The sequence below is a fragment of the Oncorhynchus mykiss genome, unplaced genomic scaffold (assembly GCF_013265735.2).
Source record: "Oncorhynchus mykiss isolate Arlee unplaced genomic scaffold, USDA_OmykA_1.1 un_scaffold_191, whole genome shotgun sequence".
NCBI lineage: Eukaryota > Metazoa > Chordata > Actinopteri > Salmoniformes > Salmonidae > Oncorhynchus > Oncorhynchus mykiss.
The window spans coordinates 821,595-837,698 of record NW_023493677.1 but is presented as its reverse complement, the minus strand read 5'-3'; the positions used below and the strand labels follow the sequence as shown (position 1 = coordinate 837,698).

The 16,104-nt window shown below is 46.7% G+C and overlaps 1 protein-coding gene across 1 annotated transcript in view; it reads left to right on the top strand.

Annotated features, from left to right (window-relative positions):
• The first annotated feature begins 1,190 nt into the window (after positions 1-1,190).
• The window catches only part of LOC118936630 (TBC1 domain family member 30-like), a 44,376-nt gene continuing 29,462 nt past the window's right edge, over positions 1,191-16,104 (top strand). The window contains exons 1-5 of the mRNA XM_036972736.1: positions 1,191-1,434; positions 5,953-6,014; positions 6,132-6,197; positions 12,098-12,223; positions 13,109-13,294. Coding sequence (XP_036828631.1) covers positions 1,248-1,434; positions 5,953-6,014; positions 6,132-6,197; positions 12,098-12,223; positions 13,109-13,294 — 627 coding nt within the window. The 5' untranslated portion in view covers positions 1,191-1,247. The remainder of the gene's footprint in view (positions 1,435-5,952; positions 6,015-6,131; positions 6,198-12,097; positions 12,224-13,108; positions 13,295-16,104) is intronic.

Below are 16,104 nucleotides of genomic sequence, written 5' to 3'. Positions count from 1 at the left end.
CAGGAACTAATGGGGATCCATAATAAACCCCAGGAAGAGTAGCTGCTGCCTTGGCAGGAACTAATGGGGATCCATAATAAACCCCAGGAAGAGTAGCTGCTACCTTGGCAGGAAGTAATGGGGATCCATAATAAACCCCAGGAAGAGTAGCTGCTGCCTTGGCAGGAACTAATGGGGATCCATAATAAACCCCAGGAAGACTAGCTGCTGCCTGGGTAGGAACTAATGGGGATCCATAATAAACCCCAGGAAGAGTAGCTGCTGCCTTGGCAGGAACTAATGGGGATCCATAATAAACCCCAGGAAGACTAGCTGCTGCCTTGACAGGAACTAATGGGGATCCATAATAAACCCCAGGAAGAGTAGCTGCTGTCTTGACAGGAACTAATGGGGATCCATAATAAACCCCAGGAAGAGTAGCTGCTGCCTTGGCAGGAACTAATTGGGATCCGTAATAAATACAAATATACATGACAGCCTGATTATTATTACTACTCTGAGGAGCTGATATACAGTATCTATAGTGTTCCAGCTACAGGACCGGTCTCCAGTCAGCCAAGCTGATCTATATATCTATATATCTATAGTGTTCCAGCTACAGGACCGGTCTCCAGTCAGCCAAGCTGATCTATATATCTATATATCTATAGTGTTCCAGCTACAGGACCGGTCTCCAGTCAGCCAAGCTGATCTATATATCTATATCTATGTATCTATATTGTGTTTCAGCACCAGAAGAGTTGAGCTGTATCATAGGAGAGGTACGCTACAGGACAGGTCTCCAGTCAGCCAAGCTGATCTATATATCTATATCTATGTATCTATATTGTGTTTCAGCACCAGAAGAGTTGAGCTGTATCATAGGAGAGGTATGCTACAGGACAGGTCTCCAGTCAGCCAAGCTGATCTATATATCTATATCTATATATCTATATTGTGTTTCAGCACCAGAAGAGTTGAGCTGTATCATAGGAGAGGTACGCTACAGGACAGGTCTCCAGTCAGCCAAGCTGATCTATATATATATATCTATATATCTATATTGTGTTTCAGCACCAGAAGAGTTGAGCTGTATCATAGGAGAGGTATGCTACAGGACAGGTCTCCAGTCAGCCAAGCTGATCTATATATCTATATCTATGTATCTATATTGTGTTTCAGCACCAGAAGAGTTGAGCTGTATCATAGGAGAGGTACGCTACAGGACAGGTCTCCAGTCAGCCAAGCTGATCTATATATCTATATCTATGTATCTATATTGTGTTTCAGCACCAGAAGAGTTGAGCTGTATCATAGGAGAGGTACGCTACAGGACAGGTCTCCAGTCAGCCAAGCTGCTGCGCCAGCTGAAGAGGAGAGACCGCCTCAGTCACAAGCTCCAGAAGAACTATGACATCATCACCGCCTGTCTGCAGGCCGTGTCCCAGAAGAGAAGTAAGGAGACGCGGTAGTGCCCTGTGTAGTCGTGCTCCCTATTCCCTATGTAGTGTCGTGCTCCCTATTCCCTGTGTAGTGTCGTGCTCCCTATTCCCTGTGTAGTGTCGTGCTCCTATTCCCTGTGTAGTGTCGTGCTCCCTATTCCCTGTGTAGTGTGGTTCTCCTATTCCCTGTGTAGTGTCGTGCTCCCTATTCCCTGTGTAGTGTCGTGCTCCCTATTCCCTATGTAGTGTCGTGCTCCCTATTCCCTATGTAGTGTCGTGCTCCCTATTCCCTGTGTAGTGTCGTGCTCCCTATTCCCTATGTAGTGTCGTGCTCCCTATTCCCTATGTAGTGTCGTGCTCCCTATTCCCTGTGTAGTCGTGCTCCCTATTCCCTATGTAGTGTCGTGCTCCCTATTCCCTATGTAGTGTCGTGCTCCCTATTCCCTGTGTAGTGTCGTGCTCCCTATTCCCTATGTAGTGTCGTGCTCCTATTCCCTGTGTAGTGTCGTGCTCCCTATTCCCTGTGTAGTGTGGTTCTCCTATTCCCTGTGTAGTGTCGTGCTCCTATTCCCTGTGTAGTGTCGTGCTCCCTATTCCCTGTGTAGTGTCGTGCTACCTATTCCCTGTGTAGTGTCGTGCTCCTATTCCCTGTGTAGTGTCGTGCTCCCTATTCCCTGTGTAGTGTCGTGCTCCTATTCCCTGTGTAGTGTCGTGCTCCTATTCCCTATATTACCCTGACCACACCCTCCAGACGGTGTGCCCAGGGCCTCCAGACGGTGTGCCCAGGGCCTCCAGACGGTGTGCCCAGGGCCTCCAGACGGTGTGCCCAGGGCCTCCAGACGGTATGCCCAGGGCCTCCAGACGGTGTGCCCAGGGCCTCCAGACGGTGTTCACACCCCTCCACTTTTTCCACATTTTATTGTTACAGCCTGAATTTAAAATGGATTCAATGTAGTTTTTTTGTTGCTGCGTACTGGTGTTCCCTATATTTATATTTCTATATTTTGGGGGCAATGAGCACATTTTATGTCTTGTGAGCGGAAACTTGAACATTGAGAAAGTTGTGCAACTTCCGGTGCACGTTCACAGTTTTAGACAGTAGCCAATAGGCTGTACCCTTACAGTTTCAGTAGCCAATAGGCTGTACCCTTACAGTTTTAGACAGTAGCCAATAGGCGGTGCCCTTAGTTTTAGACAGTAGCCAATAGGCTGTGCCCTTACAGTTTCAGTAGCCAATAGGCTGTACCCTTACAGTTTTAGACAGTAGCCAATAGGCGGTGCCCTTAGTTTTAGACAGTAGCCAATAGGCTGTGCCCTTACAGTTTCAGTAGCCAATAGGCTGTACCCTTACAGTTTTAGACAGTAGCCAATAGGCGGTGCCCTTAGTTTTAGACAGTAGCCAATAGGCTGTGCCCTTACAGTTTCAGTAGCCAATAGGCTGTACCCTTACAGTTTTAGACAGTAGCCAATAGGCGGTGCCCTTAGTTTTAGACAGTAGCCAATAGGCTGTGCCCTTAGTTTCAGTAGCCAATAGGCTGTGCCCTTACAGTTTTAGACAGTAGCCAATAGGCTGTGCCCTTACAGTGTTAGACAGTAGCCAATAGGCTGTATGTACCCTTACAGTTTCAGTAGCCAATAGGCTGTACCCTTACAGTTTCAGTAGCCAATAGGCTGTGCCCTTACCGTTTAGACAGTAGCCAATAGGCTGTATGTACCCTTACAGTTTCAGTAGCCAATAGGCTGTACCCTTACTGTTTTAGACAGTAGCCAATAGGCTGTGCCCTTACAGTTTTAGAGAGTAGCCAATAGGCTGTACCCTTATAGTTTTAGACAGTAGCCAATAGGCTGTGCCCTTACAGTTTTAGAGAGTAGCCAATAGGCTATTGTGGCTATTTTGAGCATAATGTAGTCCTACCAACAAAACCAATGGAACAAATTCCATGACATTTTCACATGGCAATAGCTTCTGATTTCTATGGCCTACAGTAGTCTGTCTATATGTGGTGTTCAATTCAGGCCTACATTGATGGGCTTGACATTAATGATAGATTTGACTTGATCTTTAACACCATGGGTCTGTAAATTGTATTGTGTTGTATGATGCAAGAAACCACGTATTGTTATTACCATGCAGTAAAGTAGACCACATTGTGGGCTACCCTTCCGCCTATTGGCTTATTTGCATATTCAAGCCTGTCTCAAAATACAACACTGCCCCTTTACGACATACGCTTGTTTACGTCGACTGTCTTTTCAGACTGCTTGAAATGTAGCCGACACGTGTTGTATACATGCCTTGTTATCTAGTGATGTAGCAGCGATGACAGTCTCTCCATTCACAATGGCTCTCTTTTTGGGGTTGTTGCTCTGCCGAGCTTCCCCTCTCCACCCCTCCCTTCACATTACTTCATCACGGCTTTCTTCTCCTCCGCCACCATACCGCATCCATCCATCCATCCCTCCCTCCCTCCCTGTGACGCTGGGTAGGGGTGTATACCGGGGCAGCAGCTCCTGAGACCGCTGCAGAGCCGCATCTCCTCCATATGGTTAGGGAGGGAGGGACAACTGATCATCGATTAAGACAGATCTATATCTTCTAGCAACTCTTGAATCAATGTTTTAAAGGCATAATTGCGCGTGATTTCCTCCTGGATGGATCGGACATCAAGGCCATTTCCTGTGTGCGCGAGACTGTTGACAGTTCTTGGGTTGGACCGGAGACGGAAAGATCAATGTGATTGATCAACCTCCCTGCTCCCTGGAAGACATCGGGCTGTCGTGGAGCAGCTGGGCGACGGGATTCGCGTGGGACGGAGGGAATAACAGACATTTTTAGATTGAAGCAGCGCACAAAGGGGAATAAACATCAATGTAGTCTACCGACAATTACTTTTAGGCTACATGGTGCGTGTTTCGGTTTGATTGGGAAATGAAGCAGGCCCGGTTTAACGCGGGGAGGAGGGCTCGGTCTGGGCCGTGTGTGTTGCGGCAGGGTTCGAGCGGTGTCGGTAACATCATCAGTAACGTCCTGAAGAAAAGGAACGGAATCTCCCGGAGAGCGCCCCGTCTGCTCTGCACGCTCGAGCCAGGTGACCGAACGGAGCCCGTTCAGCTCCGGCCTGATTGATACTCTGTTCGTTTTTGTCTCAGGGGAGGGAGCGCTGTGGTCTTGTCTGTACAGAATAACATGTCACTGCTAGTTGTGGTGGCGTCATGGGGGTTGTTCATTCATTGTGGTTCTGAAATCATGGCGATAGTTTACATAGGCGTTTCATTCATGTGATTCCCCGTCAACCTTGTGTTAGGGCTGATAGGACTGATATAACTAAAGCCCTGTAGTTGAATTCCTTCATGTCGTCTTGTATTGGATGCAGCTGTCCGATGTAGCCTAGCTACATGTAGCCTAGCCCATAGGTCTAGTCATATCTATCTCTAGGAGGAGGGTGTCATGGTCGCTGTAATGTAAACACAGTGTCGGGGGCGACTCTGGTGGCCAGCAGCTGACCAGCTATAGAAGACCTGGCCAGATCTCAACATGGAGGAGACAGACAGCGCTCAGAGAGACCCAGGTTGGAGCTATACTCTAAACTGTATAAAAGGTTAGTGTAGGTGGGGAGAGTTAGAGAGACCGGTGTGAGCTGGTAGCATGAAGCCGTGCAGAGCGGGGCAAATGGCGGCTGTGTGGTCGCTAGCTGGCCGCCTGACAGGTTAGGGCTGGAGGAACGGGTTCAGTCTGAATCATTCTCTTTCCCGTTTGTTTCATTTAAGGATGCTCTGATCTGGGTTATAGTTTCGTTACTTCCGTTGTGTGAGTTTCAGAGCGTCAGGTTGTGGTCGTTAGGACTTGTTGTAGTGTAACTCGAGAGCGAAACCGGAAAGGATTCAGCACCACAGTGGCGGACAGCAACATCTAATAAAACACAACCTGGGGCGAATTCGTCATGGAAACGTTTACCGTTTAAGAACCAAACGGAGGCAAACAGAGCAAAACTATAGTTTTTATTGGACAAATCCGGCTGGATGCCACCCTGTTTTAGTTCTGTTTGCTCCCGTTTTAAGAAACGTTTTGCAACAGAATTAGCTTAATGAATAGCCCCAGAGAGCCTAGCACCTCACAGCTGTTCGGTGGTGCTGAAAATAGATTAAGAGTAAATCATTGGAAGAACGCAAAGTCATTGTCACTAATATATTTCCACATCGCCATGTTTCAGTACCATGATACATGTGATTTGTTTAGCCCAGGTGCACACGGATAGCAGTGACCTCATTACATGTGATTTGTTTAGCCCAGTTGCACACGGATAGCAGTGACCTCATTACATGTGATTTGTTTAGCCCAGGTGCACACAGATAGCAGTGACGTCATTAGTAATGGACGTGCTTATTTTCCTCCCCGCATGTCACTGTACTTAGACTGATGATATGATGTACCTGATTAGTCAGTAGGCCTTGTTAGAGAGCTTTCTGTGTGTGTGGTGACTGACCGTTCTGCTACAGTGGAGTTCTTCAGTCTGTACACTGTTCTCTGTAGGAGTGGACACCAGGTTAAAGTTCACCATCGAACCTTCTCTGGGCAAGAACGGCTTCCAACAGGTCAGTATGGTCGTGTCCCATCACATCTTTAGCCCTGTTTCAGGTGTCTGTGTGTGTATCATATTTATGTGGATCTGATCTGTCTGAATCTGATCTGTGTGTTCTCTCTCTCCCCAGTGGTATGATGCTCTGAAGGCTGTGGTCAGACTTCCTACAGGCATCCCTAAAGAGTGGAGGAAGAGGGTACGTCATAGTAGTGCTACTGATATAACAGATGTGATGGTTCTTCCCATCTCTCTAGTGGTGTTTATTCTGACTGGCCAGCCAGAGGTCCCAGTTGATTGGTGTTTATTCTGACTGGCCAGCCAGCGGTCCCAGTTGATTGGTGTTTATTCTGACTTGCCAGCCAGCGGTCCCAGTTGATTGGTGTTTATTCTGACTGGCCAGCCAGCGGTCCCAGTTGATTGGTGTTTATTCTGACTGGCCAGCCAGCGGTCCCAGTTGATTGGTGTTTATTCTGACTGGCCAGCCAGCGGTCCCAGTTGATTGGTGTTTATTCTGACTGGCCAGCCAGCGGTCCCAGTTGATTGGTGTTTATTCTGACTGGCCAGCCAGCGGTCCCAGTTGATTGGTGTTTATTCTGACTGGCCAGCCAGCGGTCCCAGTTGATTGGTGTTTATTCTGACTGGCCAGCCAGCGGTCCCAGTTGATTGGTGTTTATTCTGACTGGCCAGCCAGCGGTCCCAGTTGATTGGTGTTTATTCTGACTGGCCAGCCAGCGGTCCCAGTTGATTGGTGTTTATTCTGACTTGCCAGCCAGGGGCCCCAGTTGATTGGTGTTTATTCTGACTGTAGACAGAAGGAAACACATCAGATGTGCAGGACAAGCAGTATTTTGATGGCTGTAGATTTCTGTTACCATGGAAATACCTGTGCATTAGCCAGGTGGTAATGCAGCCATTACAACTAGAGCATGCTAGTTAACTCTCTCCTGTAGAACACTGTGAGGGCCCACTGGGACAGGCTGAATTTCTTCAGCTTCCTGAGGTTGAAGAGTCGCAGTCTTCGCTACGGTGTCAGTGTGGTTTGACCATTTCAGCTCCTCTGAGATGGGTACGCAGAGGAACTTGAGGTTTTTGACAGTCTCCACTGCTGCCCGAATGATGAGGACGTGGACATACCCAGCCTGGTTCCTCCTGAAGTCCACAATCAGCTTCTTTGCTTTGCTGATGTTCAGGGAGAGGTTGTTTACCTGACACCACACCGTCAGAGTGCCTACCTCCTCTCTGTAGACCGTCTGGTCGTTGTTCAGGGAGAGGTTGTTTACCTGACACCACACCGTCAGAGTGCCTACCTCCTCTCTGTAGGTTGTCTGGTCGTTGTTCAGGGGGAGGTTGTTTACCTGACACCACACCGTCAGAGTGCCTACCTCCTCTCTGTAGGTTGTCTCGTTGGTAATCAGGTCTACTGTCTCGTCGTCAGTGAACTTGATGATGGAACTGTGTGAGGCCAGTCGTGTGTGTGTGTGTACAGGGAGTACACAAGGTGGTTGATGTGCTTAAATGTTGTGCTCTGAAGTTCAAGTACTGGAATATCTTGAAAATCTGACATTTTCTCCAGTTGGTACATGAAATGTACTTGAATTAAAATGAAGAGAACAGAATATTATCAAATGTTAATATGAAAAATGTATTGGTCTTGTGAATTCATTTCCAGGCAGACTAGAGTTATATTTCCTCACGTGTTTCGAGCTCTGGTTGCCAGGCGAGCTCGCTCATTCTGCCCACACTGCCACTCAGCCAGGTAGGTACAGAACTGACAATACTCAGAAGGCTTCTTGACCTGAGTTCTAATCGTTGATCAACGCCCAGAAGGCTTCTTGACCTGAGTTCTAATCGTTGATCAACGCCCAGAAGGCTTCTTGACCGGAGTTCTAATCGTTGATCAACGCCCAGAAGGCTTCTTGACCTGAGTTCTAATCGTTGATCAACGCCCAGAAGGCTTCTTGACCTGAGTTCTAATCGTTGATCAACGCCCAGAAGTTCTAATCGTGCCTACCTCTGAGTGGCTCATTATGAACAAGTGGAATCATGAATGATTCATGCGTGCTCATTATGTTCGTCTGCTCCCTCTGAATCATGAATAATATGTGCTCATTATGTTCGACTGCTCCCTCTGAATCATGAATGATTCATGTGCTCGTGTTCCCCTGGATTTGCCTTGTTAGCAGCTCGTTCATTCACCACTCTGTCTGACAGGAAACGCCGCCCACGACATACAGTAGGCAGAGAGGTGAAAAGAAATGGCTTAGTCCAGACCTAAAGTGGCAGAGAGGTGAAAAGAAATGGCTTAGTCCAGACCTGAAGTGTCAGAGAGGTGAAAATAAATGGCTTAGTCCAGACCTAAAGTGGCAGAGAGACAGTGGGGATTTTTTTAAACTTCCCTTGACACTATCACATCTATTTTGTGAAGTGCTCCAGTCCCTCCTGCAGCAAAGCACCCCCACAACATGATGCTGCCACCCCCATGCTTCACGGTTGGGATGGTGTTCTTCGGCTCGCAAGCCTCCCCCTTTTTTCTCCAAACATAACGATGGTCATTATGGCCAAACAGTTATATTTTTGTTTCATCAGACCAGAGGACATTTCTCCAAAAAGTACCATCTTTGTCCCCATTTGCAAACCGTAGTCTGGCTTTTTTTTCTAGAGGTTTTGGAGCAGTGGCTTCTTCCTTGCTGAGCGGCCTTTCAGGTTATGTCGATATAGGACTTGTTTTTACTGTGGATATAGATACTTTTGTACCTGTTTCCTCCAGCATCTTCAAGGTCCTTTGCTGTTGTTCTGGGATTGATTTGCACTTTTCGCACCAAAGTACGTTCATCTCTAGGAGACAGAACGCGTCTCCCTCCTGAGCGTTATGACGGCTGCGTGATCCCATGGTTTTCCTACTTGCGTACTATTGTTTGTACAGATGAATGTGGTACCTTCAGGCGTTTGGAAATTGCTCCCAAGGATGAACCAGACTTGTGGAGGTCTACAATTTTTTTTTTTTTTAGGTCTTGGCTGATTTCTTTTGATTTTTCCATGATGTCAAGCAAAGAGGCACTGAGTTTGAAGGTAGGCCTTGAAATACATCCACAGGTAAACCTCCAATTAACTCAAATTATGTCAATTAGCCTATCAGAAGCTTCTAAAGCCATGACATAATTTTCTGTAATTTTCCAATCTGTTTAAAGGCACAGTCAACTTAGTGTATGCAAACTTCTGACCCACTGGAATTGTGATACAGTGAATTATAAGTGACATTATTTTTCTGTAAATAATTGTTGGAAAAATTACTTGTCATGTACAAAGTAGATGTCCTAACCGACTTGCCAAAACTATAGTTTGTTAACAATACATTTGTGGATTGGTTGAAAAACAAGTTTTAATGACTCCAACCTAAGTGTATGTGAACTTCCCACTTCAACTGTACGCAGCCCTCGTTGTCCTCTGCAGCTCAGTTGTTTTGCTCAAAGCGGGAGAACGAGGGGTTTTAGCTCGTCCGGTAGGGCGGCATTGGCGTCCGCGACATGGCTGGCTTTTATTGTAATCCGTGAAAGTTAGGAGCCCCTGCCACAAACGCCTCGTGTCCGACCCGCTCAATTGCTCCTCCACTTTGTCCTATACTTCTGCTTTGCCATCTTGATCAATCTGCGTAGGTCGTATTTGTTCTGTTTAACCAAACTAGTGTCTCTGGTCACCCTGTCCGAAGCACCATCTCTCTCTCCTTCAGAGACGGCCCCTGGCTTCTTCACCTGCTGGATCGTCTGAGACCAGCCGAACAACTGATGAAACTGAGGAGGATTTCTGTCTGTAATAAAGCCCCGTTGTGGGAACAGAGTAATTCTGATTGGCTGGGCCTGGCTCCGCTGTGGGTGGCCCTATGCCCTCCCAGGCCCACCCATTGCTGTGCGCCTGCCCAGTCATGTGAAATCCATAGATTAGGCCCTAATTAATTTATTTCAGTTGACTGATTTCCTTCTGTGAACTATAACTTGTTGTGTTTTGTATTTTTATGTATATCTACCACCAAATATCTAACAGGTGACCAACCATACACATACACTGAGTGTACCAAACATTAGGAGCACCTTCCTAATATTGAGTTGCACCCCCTTTTGACAAGGTCCTGACACAAACCGGTGCACCTGGCACCTACTACCATACCCCTTTCAAAGGCACTTTACTGTGTCTCCTCTGTCAGGACTCTTTACTGTGGGTCTCCCCTGTCAGGACAGGACTCTTTACTGTGGGTCTCCTCTGTCAGGACAGGACTCTTTACTGTGTCTCTCCCCTCTTTCCTGTGCGTCTCCTCTGTCAGGACTCTTTACTGTGTGTCTCCTCTGTCAGGACTCTTTACTGTGTGTCTCCTCTGTCAGGACTCTTTACTGTGTGTCTCCTCTGTCAGGACTCCTCTGTCAGGACTCTTTACTGTGTGTCTCCTCTGTCAGGACTCTTTACTGTGTGTCTCCTCTGTCAGGACTCTTTACTGTGTCTCTCCTCTGTCAGGACTCTACTGTGTCTTGTCTCTGTCAGGACTCTTTGCTGTGTCTCTCCTCTGTCAGGACTCTTTATTGTGTGTCTCCTCTGTCAGGACTCTTTACTGTGTGTCTCCTCTGTCAGGACTCTTTACTGTGTGTCTCCTCTGTCAGGACTCTTTACTGTGTGTCTCCTCTGTCAGGACTCCTCTGTCAGGACTCTTTACTGTGTGTCTCCTCTGTCAGGACTCTTTACTGTGTCTCTCCTCTGTCAGGACTCTTTACTGTGTGTCTCCTCTGTCAGGACTCTTTACTGTGTGTCTCCTCTGTCAGGACTCTTTACTGTGTGTCTCCTCTGTCAGGACTCCTCTGTCAGGACTCTTTACTGTGTGTCTCCTCTGTCAGGACTCTTTACTGTGTGTCTCCTCTGTCAGGACTCTTTACTGTGTCTCTCCTCTGTCAGGACTCTACTGTGTCTTGTCTCTGTCAGGACTCTTTGCTGTGTCTCTCCTCTGTCAGGACTCTTTACTGTGTGTCTCCTCTGTCAGGACTCTTTACTGTGTGTCTCCTCTGTCAGGACTCTTTACTGTGTGTCTCCTCTGTCAGGACTCTTTACTGTGTCTCTCCTCTGTCAGGACAGGACTCTTTACTGTGTCTCTCCTCTGTCAGGACTCTTTACTGTGAGTCTCCTCTGTCATGACTCTTTACTGTGTCTCTCCTCTGTCAGGACTCTTTACTGTGTCTCTCCTCTGTCAGGACTCTTTACTGTGTCTCTCCTCTGTCAGGACTCTTTACTGTGTCTCTCCTCTGTCAGGACTCTTTACTGTGTCTCTCCTCTGTCAGGACTCTTTACTGTGTGTCTCCTCTGTCAGGACTCTTTACTGTGTCTCTCCTCTGTCAGGACTCTTTACTGTGTGTCTCCTCTGTCATGACTCTTTACTGTGTGTCTCCTCTGTCAGGACTCTTTACTGTGTGTCTCCTCTGTCAGGACTCTTTACTGTGTGTCTCCTCTGTCAGGACTCCTCTGTCAGGACTCTTTACTTTGTGTCTCCTCTGTCAGGACTCTTTACTGTGTCTCTCCTCTGTCAGGACTCTTTACTGTGTCTTGTCTCTGTCAGGACTCTTCGCTGTGTGTCTCCTCTGTCAGGACTCTTTACTGTGTCTCTCCTCTGTCAGGACTCTTTACTGTGTCTCCTCTGTCAGGACTCTTTATTGTGTGTCTCCTCTGTCAGGACTCTTTACTGTGTCTCTCCTCTGTCAGGACTCTTTACTGTGAGTCTCCTCTGTCAGGACTCTTTACTGTGCGTCTCCTCTATCAGGACTCTTTACTGTGTGTCTCCTCTGTCAGGACTCTTTACTGTGTCTCCTCTGTCAGGACTCTTTACTGTGCGTCTCCTCTATCAGGACTCTTTACTGTGTCTCTCCTCTGTCAGGACTCTTTACTGTGTGTCTCTCCTCTGTCAGGACTCTTTACTGTGCGTCTCCTCTGTCAGGACTCTTTACTGTGCGTCTCCTCTGTCAGGACTCTTTACTGTGTCTCTCCTCTGTCAGGACTCTTTGCTGTGTGTCGTCTAAGCACTAGTGTGTACAGTATAACTATATATGAATACTCTGTGTTCTCCAGGTATGGCTGACTCTAGCTGATCAGTACCTCCACAGTATCTCTATCGACTGGGACAAAACTCTCCGCTTCGCTTTCAACGAACGCAGTAACCCTGACGATGACTCACTGGGCATCCAGATTGTTAAGGTAACACCCAGACTGATGTTTGTGTAGCAGGATGTTTGTACATGGAATGCATCATGGAAACAACAGCTGTTTCCTCCTTCCCTTGTTCAGAGAGAACCATGAATTAGCAGGACAAGGTCCATATCTGTCTCTCTGTCTCTCTGTCTCTCTGTCTCTCTGTCTCTCTGTCTCTCTGTCTCTCTGTCTCTGTGTCTCTGTGTCTCTCTGTCTCTCTGTCTCTCTGTCTCTCTGTCTCTCTGTCTCTCTGTCTCTCTGTCTCTCTGTCTCTCTGTCTCTCTGTGTCTCTCTCTGTCTCTCTCTGTCTCTCTCTGTCTCTCTCTGTCTCTCTCTGTCTCTCTCTGTCTCTCTCTGTCTCTCTCTGTCTCTCTCTGTCTCTCTCTGTCTCTCTCTGTCTCTCTCTGTCTCTCTCTGTCTCTTTCTTTCTCTCTCTTTCTCTCTCTTTCTTTCTCTTTCTTTCTCTCTCTCTCTCTTTCTTTCTCTCTCTTTCTTTCTCTCTCTTTCTTTCTCTCTCTTTCTTTCTCTCTCTTTCTTTCTCTCTCTTTCTTTCTCTCTCTTTCTTTCTCTCTCTTTCTTTCTTTCTTTCTCTCTCTTTCTTTCTCTCTCTTTCTTTCTCTCTCTCTCTCTTTCTTTCTCTCTCTCTCTCTTTCTTTCTCTTTCTTTCTTTCTCTCTCTCTCTTTCTTTCTCTCTCTTTCTCTCTCTTTCTTTCTCTCTCTTTCTTTCTCTCTCTTTCTTTCTCTCTCTTTCTTTCTCTCTCCTTTCTTTCTCTCTCTCCCTGTAAAACTGTTGTTATATCATTAAATGCAGTCCTCTGGTTTGGCTGAATACAGTCTTGTTATTTCATGCAGTCCCCTAGTATGGATGAATAAAGTCTTGTTGTTCATTAGGACCTACACAGGACAGGTTGTAGTTCATACTCCGGCCAGGAGGGGGAGCAGGACCGGGTGGTGCTGAAGAGGGTGCTCCTGGCGTACGCTCGCTGGAATAAGGCTGTAGGATACTGTCAGGGCTTCAACGTACTGGCGGCGCTCATACTGGAGGTTACAGAGGGCAACGAGAGCCACGCACTCAAGGTACACACCAACACTGCTCTGAAAGGGGATGATTTATTACAACAACACTGCTGTGAAAGGGGATGATTTATTACAACAACACTGCTGTGAAAGGGGATGATTTATTACAATAACACTGCTGTGAAAGGGGATGATTTATTACAACAACACTGCTGTGAAAGGGGATGATTTATTACAACAACACTGCTCTGAAAGGGGATGATTTATTACACTCCAACACTGCTCTGAAAGGGGATGATTTATTACAACAACACTGCTGTGAAAGGGGATGATTTATTACACTCCAACACTGCTGTGAAAGGGGATGATTTATTACAACAACACTGCTGTGAAAGGGGATGATTTATTACAACAACACTGCTGTGAAAGGGGTTGATTTATTACACTCCAACACTGCTGTGAAAGGGGATGATTTATTACACTCCAACACTGCTGTGAAAGGGGATGATTTATTACAACACTGCTCTGAAAGGGGATGATTTATTACAACACTGCTCTGAAAGGGGATGATTTATTACAACACTGCTCTGAAAGGGGATGATTTATTACAACACTGCTCTGAAAGGGGATGATTTATTACAACACTGCTCTGAAAGGGGATGATTTATTACACTCCAACACTGCTGTGAAAGGGGTTGATTTATTACAACAACACTGCTGTGAAAGGGGATGATTTATTACACCAACACTGCTCTGAAAGGGGATGATTTATTACACTCCAACACTGCTGTGAAAGGGGATGATTTATTACAACAACACTGCTGTGAAAGGGGTTGATTTATTACAACAACACTGCTCTGAAAGGGGATGATTTATTACACTCCAACACTGCTGTGAAAGGGGATGATTTATTACAACAACACTGCTCTGAAAGGGGATGATTTATTACAACAACACTGCTCTGAAAGGGGATGATTTATTACAACACTGCTCTGAAAGGGGATGATTTATTACAACACTGCTCTGAAAGGGGATGATTTATTACAACACTGCTCTGAAAGGGGATGATTTATTACAACAACACTGCTGTGAAAGGCACTCACTTCCGTCATCATGAAGTGCTTTGAGAGACTAGTCAAGGACCATATCACCTCCACCCTACCTGACACCCTAGACCCACTCCAATTTGCTTACCACCCAAATAGGTCCACAGACGATGCAATCTCAACCACACTACACACCGCCCTAACCCATCTGGACAAGAGGAATACCTATGTGAGAATGCTGTTCATTGACTACAGCTCGGCATTCAACACCATAGTACCCTCCAAGCTCGTCATCAAGCTCGAGACCCTGGGTCTCGACCCCGCCCTGTGCAACTGGGTACTGGACTTCCTGACGGGCCTCTCCCAGGTGGTGAGGGTAGGCAACAACATCTCCTCCCCGCTGATCCTCAACACTGGGGCCCCACAAGGGTGCGTTCTGAGCCCTCTCCTGTACTCCCTGTTCACTCACGACTGCGTGGCCACGCACGCCTCCAACTCAATCATCAAGTTTGCGGACGACACAACAGTGGTAGGCTTGATTACCAACAACGACGAGACGGCCTACAGGGAGGAGGTGAGGGCCCTCGGAGTGTGGTGTCAGGAAAATAACCTCACACTCAACGTCAACAAAACTAAGGAGATGATTGTGGACTTCAGGAAACAGCAGAGGGAACACCCCCCTATCCACATCGATGGAACAGTAGTGGAGAGGGTAGCAAGTTTTAAGTTCCTCGGCATACACATCACAGACAAACTGAATTGGTCCACTCACACAGACAGCATTGTGAAGAAGGCGCAGCAGCGCCTCTTCAACCTCAGGAGGCTGAAGAAATTTGGCTTGTCACCAAAAGCACTCACAAACTTCTACAGATGCACAATCGAGAGCATCCTGGCGGGCTGTATCACCGCCTGGTACGGCAACTGCTCCGCCCTCAACCGTAAGGCTCTCCAGAGGGTGGTGAGGTCTGCACAACGCATCACCGGGGGCAAACTACCTGCCCTCCAGGACACCTACACCACCCGATGTCACAGGAAGGCCATAAAGATCATCAAGGACATCAACCACCCGAGCCACTGCCTGTTCACCCCGCTATCATCCAGAAGGCGAGGTCAGTACAGGTGCATCAAAGCTGGGACCGAGAGACTGAAAAACAGCTTCTATCTCAAGGCCATCAGACTGTTAAACAGCCACCACTAACATTGAGTGGCTGCTGCCAACACACGGACACTGACTCAACTCCAGCCACTTTAATAATGGGAATTGATGGGAAATGATGTAAATATATCACTAGCCACTTTAAACAATGCTACCTTATATAATGTTACTTACCCTACATTATTCATCTCATATGCATACGTATATACTGTACTCTATATCATCGACTGTATCCTTATGTAATACATGTATCACTAGCCACTTTAAACTATGCCACTTTGTTTACATACTCATCTCATTTGTACATACTGTACTCAATACCATCTACTGTATCTTGCCTATGCTGCTCTGTACCATCACTCATTCATATATCCTTATGTACATATTCTTTATCCCCTTACACTGTGTACAAGACAGTAGTTTTGGAATTGTTAGTTAGATTACTTGTTGGTTATTACTGCATTGTCGGAACTAGAAGCACAAGCATTTCGCTACACTCGCATTAACATCTGCTAACCATGTGTATGTGACAAATAAAATTTGATTTGATTTGATTTATTAAACTCCAACACTGCTGTGAAAGGGGATGATTTATTACAACACTGCTGTGAAAGGGGATGATTTATTACAACAACACTGCTCTGAAAGGGGATGATTTATTACAACAA